Source organism: Scleropages formosus, chromosome 12 (assembly GCF_900964775.1).
Source record: "Scleropages formosus chromosome 12, fSclFor1.1, whole genome shotgun sequence".
Taxonomy (NCBI): Eukaryota; Metazoa; Chordata; class Actinopteri; order Osteoglossiformes; family Osteoglossidae; genus Scleropages; species Scleropages formosus.
The window spans coordinates 12,779,956-12,796,787 of record NC_041817.1 but is presented as its reverse complement, the minus strand read 5'-3'; the positions used below and the strand labels follow the sequence as shown (position 1 = coordinate 12,796,787).

The 16,832-nt window shown below is 41.9% G+C and overlaps 3 protein-coding genes across 6 annotated transcripts; 1 reads left to right on the top strand and 2 right to left on the bottom strand.

Annotated features, from left to right (window-relative positions):
- Window positions 1–271: 271 nt before the first annotated feature.
- On the bottom strand, window positions 272–10,676 carry gtf2e1 (general transcription factor IIE, polypeptide 1, alpha). Of its 2 annotated transcripts, none has more exons than XM_018757679.2 (5): window positions 10,610–10,676; window positions 9,291–9,830; window positions 2,692–2,893; window positions 2,282–2,535; window positions 272–2,041 (listed from the first exon to the last, which is right to left on the bottom strand). In XM_018757679.2, exons 2-5 carry the CDS (start codon window positions 9,736–9,738, stop codon window positions 1,596–1,598), a joined length of 1,350 nt encoding a protein of 449 aa, XP_018613195.1. In that variant the 5' UTR covers window positions 9,739–9,830; window positions 10,610–10,676; the 3' UTR covers window positions 272–1,595. The 2 variants fall into 2 exon arrangements, with proteins under 2 accessions (XP_018613195.1, XP_018613186.1); XM_018757670.2 differs by having other exon boundaries at window positions 10,366–10,674.
- Window positions 10,677–11,462: 786 nt separating this feature from the next.
- rabl3 (RAB, member of RAS oncogene family-like 3) lies at window positions 11,463–13,855 on the top strand. Its single transcript, XM_018757462.2, has 8 exons — window positions 11,463–11,524; window positions 11,772–11,863; window positions 11,986–12,115; window positions 12,366–12,480; window positions 12,594–12,744; window positions 12,882–12,953; window positions 13,200–13,238; window positions 13,354–13,855. Exons 1-8 carry the CDS (start codon window positions 11,479–11,481, stop codon window positions 13,408–13,410), a joined length of 702 nt encoding a protein of 233 aa, XP_018612978.1. The 5' UTR covers window positions 11,463–11,478; the 3' UTR covers window positions 13,411–13,855.
- Window positions 13,856–14,069: 214 nt separating this feature from the next.
- LOC108937451 (granzyme B(G,H)-like) lies at window positions 14,070–16,486 on the bottom strand. Of its 3 annotated transcripts, none has more exons than XM_018757445.2 (5): window positions 16,412–16,486; window positions 15,921–16,068; window positions 15,354–15,498; window positions 14,998–15,252; window positions 14,070–14,871 (listed from the first exon to the last, which is right to left on the bottom strand). In XM_018757445.2, exons 1-5 carry the CDS (start codon window positions 16,467–16,469, stop codon window positions 14,680–14,682), a joined length of 798 nt encoding a protein of 265 aa, XP_018612961.2. In that variant the 5' UTR covers window positions 16,470–16,486; the 3' UTR covers window positions 14,070–14,679. The 3 variants fall into 3 exon arrangements, with proteins under 3 accessions (XP_018612961.2, XP_018612971.2, XP_018612970.2); XM_018757455.2 differs by having other exon boundaries at window positions 14,718–14,871; window positions 15,075–15,252; XM_018757454.2 differs by having other exon boundaries at window positions 14,789–15,252.
- Window positions 16,487–16,832: the final 346 nt, after the last annotated feature.

Genomic DNA, 16,832 nt, shown 5'->3' with positions numbered 1-16,832 from the left:
GGTTAGTCTGCTTCAAAACACAATTCTCACCACAAGAGCCAAAGGACATCCACCATAGAAAGGAAAAGCATAAGTGCACCGTCTAAACAGCTGCTATCACATCCAAGTCTCACGACCTGCCTTTCTCTAGATAAAAGCTACATCCTTGCTTATTTCAAGAACACACAGTGCTTGCCCTACCTGTATGGAAGATTGCAGAGTATGACTACAAAATAGAAACCCAAAAGTAGAGAAAACTGCATATACTACAATGAAAGCTTCTAGGGTCGTGCTTGATGGAAGATTACATGTAAGTGGAAAAGTTACAACAGTATGTAGAAATCCACTTTGCCGTAATCAGTGCAGAATTAAACCATGTAGTTGAGATACATTAGATTCCTTACAAGAAATAAACAGAAACAGTTTTGTGCACTTCCAAGGCTTTATAACAGAGGGGTAGAAATGCACTGAGGTACTAAGAGCACTGGAAGCGCATACATTTATTGTTTGTAAGATCCGTTCCTTCAGATGACCAGTCCCCCAATCCCGCTTCAGGAGATCAGATCATCCAGATGTGTGTAGACATTAAAATTAGCTGCTGCAAATCACAAATTATACCAACAGAACAAGACATCCAATTTATAACAATAAAAGTTAACACTTAGTATATGCTTACCTTAAATATGTTCCAACTCTAAAGTACAATTTTTGTGTTCTGTAAAACACTGTATATGTAAGAGGAAATTTTATACAAGTATTCCGTGTTGTCCTGTACCTTATAAACTGATGGCCTCTGGATTGGGGCATGTGAAATTCTGGTGGACCTAAAGTCAGCATGACAGTGCTGCCATAACCTTTAGCTCTTCCTCATGCAGAAGCAGGCCTGGAGGCTACAGTGACAACCGCTGAATTAATACAATTCATTCATTCCTTCTACTTTCAAGAGAGAGAACCATTTCAAAAATCTGCCTGGGGTAAAGATGGCTGGGACAAGCCTTGGAAGGCTGAGAGTCCTGAATGAGCTACAGCATGACAAAACCTAGATAAGCTGAGGCTTAAGCAGATCCAACAAAGACAGTGTTTGGTTATTACACTTTGCCCACTTGTCTGGGGCAGCAGCTTCAAATGAGCGCAAATTGCTCTTCAATTGGTGACCACTGCTATGCTGCAAGACAGAGTGATCCCGAGAAAGGTCAAATACTTGCTATGAGCACGAGGACTGATGGCTGGCTCAGAGGAGGCACAAGTCCAACAGGCCTCTGGAAAAAAAAGACGATGTTCTGGAGCATTATACAGAACTTGGATGAGTTAACCCCTTAGCACCTTCAGCAACTTCCTCTAATATTCAGAGGCTAAGTAAATTCATTGAAAAAAAGACTGCCTGAGTAGCAGAGACCTTTACACAAAATAAAAAAGAAAAGCATTAAATATGAACAGGGTGACATTTACTACACTTGTGAAAAGCAGTCAGCTAAAAATAGTCAACCTTAGTGTGGAAGCAAACTACAGAGAAGTTGTGAGATATTCTGATTCTGCCCTCCACAACAAGATGGACAGGAAGTATGAACAACCTGAGGGACAGGAAGAAACAACATGTTTTCACAAACAAAGTGGTTTCAAAAGTACATGTCCTGGAAAAGGTCCTGGCCCATTTTAATGTAGGCCTCCTTCTCCTGCGCGCTCATTTGCTCCACCAGCTCCGGGCGCTGGCTCACCTCACGGTAGGAGAATGGCCTGCCAGCAACCAGGACCATGTGTTCATCCTCCCCCACCTCCTCAAAGTCCTCATCATCATCCTCATCATCCTCCCCCTGGACATGTGCTGTGGGATGGGGCTGAGGCCGCGGTGGGGAGTCCTCATCCGATTCACTGGTGTCACTCTCCGAGTCGCTGGCATTGGTCATAGAGGGGCGCATGCCAGCCACAGCCCCTCCCACTGCCACAGCTCCACCCACACCCCTCTTCTCGTGGATCAGCAGGGCCCGCATGACCTCCTCATTCTCATCAAACTGCACGTCACGGCCTGCCTCACCCTCCCGGAGTCCAGCCATGTCCTCGGTAGCTGAAGAATGGACAGCAGTGCACAGGTCAGTTTAGGGGAGCAGCATGGAACTTACACAGCTCACTCAAGTCAGTAATAGACACCGCACTTTGTTTTGGATACACACACAGGCCAGATATGCCACAGTCATCTTTTTCACAGGCAATAAGGACACATTAGAAGAAGGGGATACCAGGAAGAAGCATCTGCTACTCTTAGACAGAACCCAGAGATACAGGGACAGGAAGGCAGTGGGCTTACGGTTGTGAAGGTGATCTGGTTCGCTATAGGCTCCCTGCACGGTACTTTCCGTCAGCCACACAGGACGTTCCTTAGGCGCCTTGCCCTCAGCTGCCAACCGCCGGGGTTCCTCCTGTTCCTCCACGCTGATTACCACATTCTGCGTGTACAGGTCAGCATACGTCGAACCCTTTGTAGACCAGGCCTCCCGATGTGGCCCACCTGACCCAGCTGCACCGGCTGATCCACCCATAGCATGTGCAACAGCCTGACGACTGTAGAAAGACAGCAGTAAAGTACACATGTACAACATAAGAAATCAAACATTTCTGATAATGTGTGTATAAGATGATAGAAGAACTCTTCTCAACTGTCTATTACTATCCACAGTTGTACAACGAGATTCCACAGGGGATGCTGGCGGGCCTTACTTCTGCTTTAGTGCAGGGATTTCAGCAGGCTCTGGTTCCAACAGCTCATGAGACAAATTAATATCTTCCGTCTCGCGCAGCAGTACGTAGATGGGCTCAATCTGTTCATTGAAACGAGCAACCAGTGTCCGCGCGTCCTTCTTCGGCACCGCTGACTCGTCTTCCTCCACTTCCGTCTGGCAGAATGTGCAACGGAAAGTGTCTGGAGGGGAGACAGCTTCTGAATCAGTTTGAGGAGAATGATCGACAATTACACGTCACAATTAACAGCCCTACATAACACAACTTAACATTGTTAAGTTTGTTAACAAAACTAGTGCTACAGCACACCTTTAATCCACAATATATACACACAAATTATGAAGACGTTTCCTGCAGTGGACTGGATTAATAGTACTGCAGAACTTGCCACCCTCCTAATGGTATTTATAGAAGGTGTTGTGTCAACCTTAAGCAAGATATCCAGCATTTGCAGCTTGTATGCATCAGTAAATCAATTCAACTGGTTAAAAGGAAAGTTAGTAAGGTTTACAATAAGTCAGGAATAGATCTACTGGATATTATTTTTGTCTTTGATACATAGGATGAAGATCTGCAGTTTAGGAAAATGGTTCACAGGCACTCAGTACACCCAATGTCCTACAGCAACACTGAGAGACCCTGGACAAGAGCAGCCCAACACCAAAGCGGACAGGCAGCACCTGATATCCTGCAGCCCAATGCTATAGATCCAACCCCTTGCGGTGCCACAAAAGCCAAAGGAAATGGACTATCGATTCTGTTTAGCTGAGTTATGAAAACCAGCCTACAGCCACAGAGCCAAACAATCAATATAGTCTGAAAGAAATGGCTATGAAACATGACAGGTATTTGACAGGAAGTGAGGATGGTTCTCACAAACCTTCAAAAAAAGTTCAAGAAGTACACAAAATAACACAAAAATGCAAATACATAAAATAATGGATAAAATTTAACCAGCAAAAAATATAAACATTAAAAAAAAATCAAAATAGGATGCAGGAACATCTTCCAGCACATTGTGCTTTTGTAGCTCCATGTCACTGAAACACAATGGTGGTCCTTGTACAGGCAGTGAGAGAGGGGATAAGAGGAAGAGGACAATTACCAATGAAGTTCATATATAACTTATGCAACCATCACAATAAATATAAATTAAGGGTCTTTGGAATGCCACCTTTATGTATCTAACAAACTTCCAAAAATGCTATCACGCAACAGGGCACAAGAGGTGTGACACAACCTTCACCGCCAGAGATGTGATAAAGGTCTTAGAACCTCTTCTGAAAGTAAAAATACATAACCGGCAGCAGATGGTATAGTGGTTAGACTGAGTTAGACTACACTTGCTCACTTTTCTTTAAAGCAACGTAAAATGTTATGCTTACAATGATTTACCTATTTACACAGTCAGGTCATTTTTACTGGAGCAATTCAGATTACATACCTTGCTCAGGGGTACTACAGCAGGATGTGAGATTAAATTTTATGACCTCCAAGTCCAGAGGCAGTACCTGTAACCACTACACCACCCGCTGCCTCAACCTCCAAAAAGAACCATGTTCCACTGAGCATAAAGGGTCAAGTACAGCACTGCACACCAGATTAACAAAGCGATGAACGATAAAACCAAGGGTCTCCTGTGGAGTGGAGTAGCACAGGGTCAAGATGGATTCCAGCAGAGGTTTCGCCCCCAGAAGGCCTCAATTTCATTAAAAGTACATTTCTGCACATTTCACTTTATTAGAAGACAAGATAGATTAGTGACAATACACAGTTTCACTGCCGATAGTCATACAGCGCAAGTGCGCACGCACACAAACTATGAACATCAAGCCATTTGTGAATGAGAAAAGCCACAGTGGATAAAACTAGAAATCTTTGTTGTTCTTAAATTTTGTGAACTTCACAACAAAATTTGACAAATAACACCAGCAAACAAAAATTATTAGCTAGTATAAAATCTGGTGGGGGGGGGACACCCCCTGGAAGTCAAAAGCTGCAAAAAATGTAGAATATTAAAAAGGGGTGTTTTTTTCTTTTTTCACCACAAAATGCCTTCCAGCTTAATCACTTCTTCAACCAAATGTTACAGAAAACACAAGTAAACAAATACTTTATTTAATAATGACAGCAATAGACCAAACACCTGTATGGTAAAAAGTAGCTCTTCCTTCAAAGTCAGTAAGTTTGTGAACTTTTAGCTGCAACAACTAAATATTTCCTTCAGAGCCTGTCCAGGGAGTCACATCATTAGGGTATAATACATATTTGTGGATTTTCAAATGCAAAAAAGCTTTTACATTTCTTGCCACTGCATCTCTGTCAGGTTTGCATCATAGTTTATTACATCTTCTCTAAGCAACTACAATGCCTACTTGAAATATTTTTCACCATGAAATCATGTTTTTCTTTGGCAGACAACTCCATTTGGAAACTGCCAAGCTGAATTCTATTCCACCTAGCTGGCACATTTTGTCACTGAAAGTGCACCTACTCCCTCTCTAGTCCTTGATGTTAACACTTTCCCCATCGTAAGAAGCATAAATATTTTTGAAGTTTGCGTAGCATCAAGGTTCTTCTGCTGGTTAACCTTTATCAGCACACCTGTCCATCCACCTTCACCTGTGCACACATCAATTCATCTTTTTAAATAACTGTTACAGCTGTCAGGAGGCATGAGTAAATGCACACAAAGCTCACATCCACACCACTACTTTTAAACCCCACCAGGACAGTACAGCAAAATTTCCCTAGCCGCAATGACAAAGCAATTCAATCAAACATCGGCTTTTTTAATCTCGTCACCAGCTCCGCAAGCACATCAACCTGTGCTCAATAGCAGCTGCCAGTCAGGCCATCGACTGAAAGCCTGAATGATCCCCATTCTCCCTGCCCAGAGCTCTGCTTTGAAAAGGCAGCCCTATTCCCAAGGTACTGGCGAGGACTCACTCCTTTCACAGCAGCATTGACTGGGTCTTAAAATGCAACCCCTACCAGGAGAGAGAACAAAGACTTTCTCACCCTGAACCACCAGCAGATGAAGTCTTCGAACCCATACGCAGCCCTAAGGCACATGTCAACAGCAAGTATACCTGTACTGTTTGTCAGTCAATGACAGCACAAACATTTTTATAGATGTATATAGACAAATGTGTTCACAGAAAAGGGCAGATGAACACCAGCGCAAAAATCACACCCTCCCAGGCTGCAGAATGGAGTGACGTCATTATGCAGCACGTTATTTGGAAATAGGCCTGACCACTAGGAAAGACAAATGAATAAGCACAAATAAATCTATAACTCCCCCTTTTCTCAGTCAATAAACTCATTAATCAGAGCTGTTAGCCGCAAGGCCTATATATTCTCCAGGGCTCTTGCCCCGGAGCTGCCTTTGTCCCACCAATGCTCTCCTGCCACCTGTTCTTTTCTTGTCAGACACAGTGAAGCCTATAAGCACTTGCCAGCACTATTGTAGTTGTGGTCCAGGCTCACGGGACTGGGGAAGAAAGTTTTGAGATGCACAACGCTAGTCTTGATTTGACAGGATCCTGCCAACATGATGACAGTGAGAGTATCATTAACATCCCAGCTGCGCATTTGGGTGCAGGCTACACCATAAGATGTACAGGGTTTCCATGTAGGGATTATGTTCATAAGCCAAAGACATGCATGGAACCAGGCACAGCTGAACCATTTCTGTATTCTCCCCACCACGGGGGGGGGGAACACCCCACTCAAGTGATCGCCAGGAGTCAAATAAGTCAACAACGTTTACCCTTACCTTACCCTGAGTAATACCACCAATTGATTTTCTTGTACGAATGGTTTTTGCTGTACCACACTAATACAGACTGAAAATGTTTCTAATAGAGGCACCATTTTTTTCCCCATAAGCAGTAATGGAAAAATGTTGATAATATGGGCCATGAAAAAATGGAAAAAAATTGAAAAGTATGCAGACATATTCAGCTTTTATTTTTTCTTTTTTTTTTTTTTTTTAATTGGATGCACCTTAGAGTCTCTGGTCAATTTAAAGACAGACAAAAAAAAATTCAACAATTTATTAACAAATGAATCCCAGCAACATAACAAAATAACTTGATTGGTAGGAAAACACAGCCTTTTTGTAAAAAAATTACCCTTTCTGTCTGTGACAGAAGACAGTCTGCCATCAGTCACATCACCTGCTGCATTAGTTAGGGCAAATACTAAAGCCTCCTTCTCTGCTTAGGAACCCAAGAAAAATGAGAAGCTCAAGGCAGATGAATTATACATGGTACGTCACCCAGAATAAAACATGTGGCACAAAGCACAGCACACTGGAACATGGGCGTGCATGGTGTATAGGAATACTACATCCTAAAAGACAGCTCACACTGTTGTGACCACTGTAACCGCAATACTAATCTGGACAACCACACGACAGATGTTTGTAACCACTATACATGCTAATTTAGGATATAAATGGTACAAATCACAGCAGCTCGAACTCCTTGATAAACCCTCTACTACTGAAACAGGTCTGCGTGATGCTCATCTATAAGGACTAGATAGACACACGGATGTGATCTGCACTGCCTCCTATACTCCAGAGTATGACATACTGTATGTTACACTTAGTTTTAACTGTTAGTCCACTAGTTGTACTGCATTGATTTGAACCCAGGCATTACGTAGTTGTAGTCAAATAGACCCCACATCACACACATCACTTTCTTAAGAGCTGCACTTCCACCTAGTGTTTAAACTTTGTATGACAATTAGGAATAGAGTATTTTACAGCCACAGCCATAACCTGGTCCTGCAGGTAGATCCTGCATAACATCCACAGAATCTCCCCCCCCCCCATCTCATAACAAGCTCCATGCCGCTCCTTGTCCGGGCCATGGTAATATCTTGTCTGGACCACTGCAACTTCCTCTTGTCTGGATGGTGGTGTCTGCCATCAAACCTCTCCAGCTGATACAGAAAGCTACTGGACGAGTTGTTTAACCTGCTGAACCGTTCCCATGCATCATCTCTCCTTGTCTCCTTGCACCCATTTCCTATAGCTGCCAGATCAAATTCAAGGCCCTGATTACAGCGTACAAAACCATTAATAGATCTGTCCGATATCCACAAGACCTGATCACCCGCTACACCTCAACCAGATTGCTATGTTCGTCCACCTCTGCCCGCTTGGTCCCACGCGCAAGAGGTCGGAAATCAAAAGCACAAAGGTTTTTGGTTCTGGCTCCAATGTAGTGAAATAATCACCCCGCCTCACTATATTTAAGGAAGGTCTCAAAACTCACCTCTTTTAGGCTCACTCCCCCCGCCAAATCTCATATGTGTATGAGAAATGTGTGTTCATGTCTAGTAATTTAATAATTTGTTGAATAATGGAGAAATCTTTATGCAGTTACTCATGTGATGTATTATACTGGTTCATATGGTGGTATGCAACAAATTTAACTGTACTCTAGAACCAGGTGTCTGCATCCAGATCTCTCCCACCATTGATGTAATGCACTTTCTTTTAATTGTCCAAATTTTACATTACTTTGGAGAAAAGCAACTGCTAAATTACTAAATGTAAATTGCATTTTTCAAGCCATGATTTTCTATTAAATGACTGTAACAGGACCGGGGGTGCGGTGGCGCAGTGGGTTGGACCACAGTCCTGCTGTCTAGTGGGTCTGGGGTTCAAGTCCCGCTTGGGGTGCCTTGCGACGGACTGGCGTCCCGTCCTGGGTGTGTTCCCTCCCCCTCTGGCCTTACGCCCCTGTGTTCCCGGGTAGGCTCCGGTTCCCCGTGACCCCGTAAGGGACAAGCGGTTCTGAAAATGTGTGTGTGTGTGTGTGTGTGTGACTGTAACAGACTTTTCAGCTGAAAAATTAATCATGTTGTTACAGCAACTAGCTGTGTTCAGACTGTGTAGATAACAGCCCTGTGCCTCTGGAGACTGTCCCCTTGGGGGGCTTTGATCTGCCTGCAAAAAGGGAAACCTGACAGCAAAACAGCATTTAAATCAGAACAATATCACGCTCTTTGTCTGAAATGTGTATGAAATTATGTGCAAAAAAAACAGGAGATCCTCAAAACAGATAAAAGGAGTCAATGAAGCTGACATTAAAAGTTTTAAGAATAAGCTAAAAACTTATCCATAACAAAATAAGAAAACAGCCAGGGCTTTCTATCAAGTGCAAACTGTCAATGTTTATAGGAGAGTCAAGAAGAAAAGGCAGCATTCAGTCAGTTAATAGAAAAACATGGTGCAGCCCAAATGCCACACGAAGGAGTGATGGGATCCAATCGAAGAAGGCCTTATGGGGTTCACGTTACAGACAAGGCTCTGTTTGATTTGTGCAGCCTACCCATGTTGTACCAGCATCAACATTTGCTGGTCTACACCTGTATAATTACAAGTATGACTAGAGCGTGTCACCAAAATATTTTCCACAATGTTTTTAAACAAAAAAGACAAAACGGCTGATTCAGTTAGGCTACCACCATGACTTTGGTTAATGGAGACATGCTGGAGAAAGTGCCCCACCTCTGGCAACACAGCAAGACAGTGCTGGCAGCAGTGGCCTCACCTGTCATAGGATCAAAAAGTTGGTTGGCCTCCAGGTCTGTGAAGGTACTGAAACAGCAAGGGCAACGAAATGAAGCACGGTTGGTGGAGTCCCTCTCATCAGTCTCAATGCGTCGACGCATGTGGTCCAACTTGTACTTGACCACATTCACCAGCATGCGGTAATTAATGAAGTAATAGTTGTGCCTGGTGGCCTTGCCATCAGGAGCAGTCTCCACACGCAAGCGACACTTAACAAACTTGTCACCCTTAAGTGTGTTGAGCACAGAACGCAGTTGCTTGCGATCAAACTTCAGCAGCTCCAGCATGTCCTCCTCACGCACGCATGGGTTGCGAATCAGGATGTCCAGGGCGAGCGCGTGCTCCACACCATAGAAGCCCCGCACCACCTGCTTGGCCAGCCGCTTCAAGGCAGCGGGCACCTCCGTCAGCAGTTCAGGCTCCGTCATCTTCGGGGAAGCGGAACTTAGAGCTATCTCAGCAGACAGCAAGCAGTCAGCAGTGGAAGAAAAACCTCAGGGCTCTTTCCAAAAATGGACTCCTAATATAAAAAAAGCAGACACAAACCTCCACATTCCCACCTTAGCACTCTGTCATCCACCACTATCACTACAGTTAATTAAATCACAGTAAATAACATTCATAACCAGGATGGGAGTCTTTTAATACATTCTAAGACTGTTTTGACCTGGTAATGCACACTTACAACTGTCACTCTTGATATCATCCACTCAGTGTGTGGAAAAACTCAGTCAATGTGACCACAGTTATGATCATGCTACAAAAGGTACAGTGTGAGGAAAAGTCTATATATACTAGGTTATTTTTCAGCAACTACACGGAATTCAAGTTGTTTACACTCAGTACTGCTGAGTTATAGAAGACAGATTTAAATATATTTTACAGGCCTAATCCTAATCGACAGTTCTAGACTAGTAACAACTAACCTATGCTAGTATGGCTATTCAGCCTCAGGTACCTGGTTGTGAAGCTAAGGTTCTGGTGAAAACCAGACACCTGAAATGATCACTTTGAAAGGTTTATAAAAAAAAAAACTGGTTAACTGGAGAACTAACCAACACCCGGCACCGTCCATTCATTGGAATCTTCTGCTTCATCATCATCTGACATCATCATGATCACGCCGGCTTGTTAATCATGATCCGTGCAGTGGATAAAATTATCCCACGTCCTAGTGTACCTGTATTTATTCCTGTTGTATCAGCAATTTAGTGACGTGAACGATAGCTTTACGCGAAAATAAGCGGCAGTAGAGAGCAGAAAAAAGTTCCTACCGCCCGTCTTCTGCAGTACACTTACCTCCAGCTGCTCACGATGGCTGTGCAACCTCTCGCGCTTCCTCTTCACAGGGAAAACATACCGGAACATACCGGAAGCTGTCGTCAGAAAACATTGCATTTTGATTGGCTATCGTAATATACCGGAAAAAGTCAATGTCCAATAAAAGTGTGAGTAAGAATTAACTCACTTTGTGACAAACCAATTACAAGGAGCGTACGATAAAAACGTAACGATACGAACCTTTGATGGACGTCAAAAGTAGCCATTAATTAAACACCGGCCTTACGCCCTGTGTTGCCGGGTAGGCTCCGGCTCCCCGCGACGCCATATGGGACAAGCGGTTCAGAAACTGTGTGTGACCAGTTTGAAAAAGAAAACGTTCTGGCGCTTCATACGGCGTGAACGAAGACGTGAACCAAGTTTACGTCCTACCGTTTTACCGTAACGTTAACGACAATTACGTCAGTCAGTTCTCTGTGTGTCTCCTAGTTTTGAGATTTTTTTTTAAATATTATATTAACAATTCAACAACTCACAATACAAGAACATTTACACAGAACAACTAAACCAAGCCAGGGGTTAAATGTATAAATAAGTAAATATATAATAGAAATAAATTACGAGTCACTATTACCTTGTATAGTGCATAAAAACCTTTACAATAGTACTATCATTTGACTTTTCGTGGCTTTCTTATTTGTACACTCTTTAATAGTCTTCATGTACTGTTAAGATTCTTTAAGGAAAACAAGGTTTTTGTTAGCAAAAATGTTGCATGTGTATGTGATGCCTAGTTTTTGAGATTGGCGCTTTGTCCAGCGGCGGCGCAATATTAATACGTCACATTGCGGAGTGATGTACTTCCGGGGTTTGGAAACCCGTAGAAAATGGCGTCGCTGGATAGAGTGAAGGTGCTGGTGCTGGGAGATTCAGGTGAATGTGATGACAAATAACCCACGACTTACAAATTCAGTGTAGCCAGGGACAATTTCAGTCAAGTCCGTTTCAGCAAAAATATTAGAATAGTTGCTGTTGGCGCCTAGGTAACCTGGGTGGACGTTGATACCTGTTTTGTGTTTACTGCTGCCTGGTCTCTGCTACTGTGTATCATGGCCATTTTTTGTTTTACTTCCCCAAACATGTAGTAGAAATATTTTGTTGTTATGTTCTGTTGTTGTAGGTGTTGGAAAGTCCTCTCTCGTTCACTTATTGTGTCAGAATCAGGTGCTGGGAAACCCTTCGTGGACAGTGGGCTGCTCTGTGGACGTTCGTGTAAGAATAATCATGACTAGCCAGTTGTTAGTGTGTATTTTCAGTATTTGTCTGTTCACTTTTTTATATATAATAAGCAAAATGTCATGACTGAAGAGATGACAGACTCTCACATCTCACAGGTCCATGATTACAAAGAAGGTACACCTGAGGAGAAGACCTACTACATTGAATTGTGGGATGTTGGAGGATCAGTTGGCAGTGCCAGCAGTGTGAAAAGCACTAGAGCTGTTTTCTACCACTCGGTCAATGGTAACCACACCAGGAGTTTTTATTTTTCATTATTATTAACCTTTTCGGAGCTAAAATTCTTGTCCAAGGCCGCTTAAAATAAGATACAGGATAAGTACCTTGACAAGGTACTACAGCAGAAGTGGGATTTGAACCAGAAACCTTCAGATTACAATACAGTATAGTCATGTCCACTATGCGGCCTGCTGCTTCTTAAGCACACTTCTGGTACAGGTGGTCTGATTAATTGGTGCCCATCTGTGTATCTCAGGCATTATTTTAGTACATGATTTGACGAACAAGAAGTCATCACAGAATTTGTACCGGTGGACCCTGGAAGCTCTAAATAAAGACTCGTCTCCAACTGGAGTTATAGTCACCAATGGGTATGTGCTTAATTTCCATGATTTACTAGGTTAATGACTGACTTTCTTGTTGAAACAGTCTTAATTTCTGTCCTCATGCTTCTTGGCTGTGCCTGTCTTTCCTGTTCCTCCAGTGATTATGACAGAGAACAGTTTGCAGAGAATCCAGTGCCTCTACTGATGATTGGAACCAAGTTTGACCAGATTCCCGAGAACAAGCGCAATGAAGTCTTGACCAGGACTGCTTTCTTGTCTGAGGATTTCAATGCTGAGGAGATCAATCTGGTGTGTTCAACGGCATTCCTACATCTTTCCCCTGAAGTGTTATTTCTGGTATCATCTTTCATGTGGAGGGATCATCAGCATTTGGATTTTTTTTAATTATCAAACTTCCAACAAAAGTGAATGTTACCCATTTGCAGGACTGCACCAATCCACGGTACTTAGCAGCTGGCTCATCAAATGCAGTGAAGTTGAGCAGGTTCTTTGATAAGGTAAAGTGGTACCACTTTCCTGTGAACATAGCTGGTAGATATTCCATTTCAGGTATCATGACTAGGAAAAGCACTCAGCACTGCCACTGTTCGCAACCATATGAGAACAGTATAAGTACTGAGGGGTTGAAGGATGATTTCAGATTCTGAAAGTAAACTACACTGATTTCTGTACATTTATACTCATGATCAAGGCTGTTCTCATGCTTTTGTGTGACCAAACTGAACTTTTTTTTTTTTCCTCAGGTAATAGAAAAGAGATACTTTACAAAAGAGTCAAATCAGGTTGGTTAAACCATTTTGTTTGTTGATCAATTTTTTTGCTGTCCTATTTAATTTTGGACAGCAGTATTTTGGGTATCAGTTAATTTTTGTGTCTTTGGTTGATTCCTCTCTCTAGATAACTGGCTTCACAGACAGAAAGCGCTTCAACTTCAAGAGCCTTCACTATGACTGAAGCTGTCCAATGCCTTCTGGCTGTTTGACAAGTGGTTTCATTCATCTCTGTGGGTGTGTGAATACTGCTCTTAAGAACGGGCACCTTGTATGAAATGATGCACTTACCCTGTACCACACAAAAGGCTGACAAAAGGACTTGCTATTGTGGTTTCAAATGTTTGTGCACTACAGGTGTTTAAAATTCATTTGTCTATAAAAAAAGTTTTAATTTCTAAATGTAACATCAAATTTGAAGGGAGTAATATAAGTGGTGAAAATCATTGAAAAAGTACTAAGTGTTGTGCCAGTTGACCTGGGAACTGTGGGATTATTTTAGCTACTTCATATTCTACTTTTCTACTGTGAGCATTTAGGGTTTGCTATTACAAGGTGACAGCCACAGCTGCTACACTCTGCCCACATAGCCTACCCAGCAGGCTGTAGCCTTTTTTTTTTTTTTTTTTTTTTTTAAAAAAAATAAAAAAACTGATTTGAGTCAGTGCAGTGGCTACTCTATCTCCAAGGACAAGCCTTCTAATTTGAGATGGCAGAAATGGAGCTCTGAAGGGTCTAAAATAGACATTGTTTACCTTTCTTCATCAAATGGCATTCAGAAATCTCCAGATTTGTTATAGCTCAGGTTTGCAACTACTGCAGTAGCCTTCTGCAAAAATTCCCTTTTCATCTGAGTCATTGTTTCTGACACCTGGCATTCTAGGTTTATTGTTCATTTCTCCCTAGTGTTATACATCAGGTGTTTCATGAGTTTGGAAATGTTCTGAATCCCTTTATATCATTATCAGAAGAAAAAAAACTACCCATACTTTCCTAGGAAGCAGCAATGGATGCTTGCCTTGTGACAGGTCACAGTTTGGCCAGCAAAAGGTAACAATGTATACATTGCACCTTAAGTCTACTTAAATTGAAATACAAATCCTTAACTGATAAATGTGTATATGAAGACATCAGCAGTTAATGAAATGTGTAACTTTCTTTAATCATACTCCTTAAATTAGGTTATGTGTCCACTAATAAATGTATTTGAAGGGAAATAGTAAATGGCAAGAATACAATCTTTGTGGTTTGTCATTTATGATACAGTGGAGACACAAATGACCATACTGTTGAGAAAGTAGCTTTTTATTGCAGTTACAAAGATGGTGACTTTTGAAAATGTAATCCATTTCCACAATTTTGTTACATAATTTTACAATGAGAATTATAAGCTTCAGAAGTAGTAATGACAGGAACTGGTAATCAAAATTTGTTTGATGCAACTATGGTGTTACTATTGTAAAGCAATGTATTCTGCAAAAACCACAAGAGCTTCTTGTTCTTTCATAACCTTTTTTATCCAGGGAATAAAAAAAGAGGTTTTCATGTAAACATTGGGGTACTTGGGATTGTCACACCTTGCAGCAGTGTAGGCAGCTATCCCCTGTGGCCTCTTGTTGCAGATCAGGGGTCCTCCAGAGTCTCCCTGGGTACAAAGAGAGAGGAAAGTGAGAATGTTGATGACTTCAAACAATGCAACTCAACCCCACTGGTCCACTACTACTGGGTTGCCATTCTCAAAAGTTGGTCACCAACAAGAAATAAAACATACGTTACATATTCCACGCCTCCCTTGACGAGTGCAAATCATCTGTTCGCTGAAAAAGTGCTCTTGCCACAAGTATTTACATTCAAAGTTGAATTGTATTGTGACGTCCACCTCCCGCAGGACGTGGGCCACGTTCCCGTTTGGTACCCTCCATCCCCAGCCAGCTGTAGAGCAGTTCATCCTCACAAGAATATTTTCATTTTCCTCAGGCAGCTTGATAACCTTCACATATTTGTTCAGGACTGCACTGGTTTTCAGCTGTAATGATAAAGAAAAAAAAAAATTCTCGCTGAAAGGCTTTCAAAATTCAACAGAGGTCTAAAGAAGTCTACCAAAAATCAACAGCAAACAGTTTGTACCTTCAGTAGCATAACATCATAACTTGTCTGCTTGATTGTTCTGTAGGAAGGGTGTTTGAAGTATTTTTCCACTTGTAGTCTTTGTTGAGTTTTTTCTTTGAATGTCAGATCATGGGCTCCGAGAACCACATCAAACGGTTTGTGTCTATAAGGCAAGATAGTTGGGTTTGTACCAGTCCAAATATACAGTGCTGAGCTTAGGGCAAAACCTGCAGAATTTTGAAAGTTTTTTTTAAACTGTTGATGTAAATTCTATACTTTTTCACTTGTCAGTGGTGTCCTACACTGCATACAGTTGTTAAAAAAGAAATCAGTTTAGATAAATCTGGTTCATATGATGAAAAGTAATCGAACGCTACTTAAAAATCAAGCGTCTGCATCTAAGTTTCTCTTTCTGCTAATGTAATCCACACATTGTATTTTCTATGAGATGTACGTCGCTTAGAAGGAAAGCATCTGACAAATGTAAATCTTTCATTTCTACACAAACTTGGCACGTAACCAATAAAGTGGATCAAACAAAAAATTCCAAGTTAAAATAACATGATGAATTTACAATTAACTCACACTTCACAGTGGGCAGATGTGAGCACAAAGTTTTCATGAATCAGAAACCCCCCACAGACATGACGGGAAGATTTCTGGAGAGAAGCCATGTAGGGTCTGGAGTGTGGCAAGGCCACCCTCCCTCCCAGAATCCCACTGGCCACCACTCCTGTGAGACCATCAACATCAAATGTTTACACTAAGAAAATGGACATTTTATCTTAAAAGAAGCAGTCCAGTAGGATAAACATAGTTTGCTGATGGGTTATCAAATTCACAGATTTCAAGGAGGCCAACGACTAACTTACGGAGAGTAAACACAAAAGGTAAATTTATTCATTTAGATGCTTTTCTCTAAAGCAAAAGCAAAACTGAATAGGAATTAAGGCATTCCAGACAATCCACTAGGAAAAATTGATTTTATATCTGCATTTAAAAATGCGATAATCCAGCAGCACCGTCACAGCAAACCCACTGAAAGGAAAAAGAAAGTAAAGCTTATTATGTCTTACCAGTGGCCAGAATGTGGCACAGTAGAAAGAGCGAAAACACCACGAGACACCCGTGCATGGTGGACTCCAGCAGTGTGACAGACAGGTCGCGGGAACCCTTTATACAAGGTACCTCAAAGGAAGTGGTAGGAGGACCAGCAGTGGAAAGGGAGAGGTGAGCAGCCCCTCCTATCCATCGCCCACTATAATTACTCAACGTTCCACTATTCTCTTATTCAAACTGGCAGAAACACAATTCTGCGAAGAGCTTGTCTGAACTTAGTAACACAAACACAAGAAAAAAAATGATTTGATAAACAACATTTGGCTTTCAAAAAAAGCTAAAACATTTACCAAAAGTTACTGACTTTATTGAAATAAACAGATTGTTTTCCAGAATTTGCATTACAAAAACACACACACAACTAACATTATACAATGT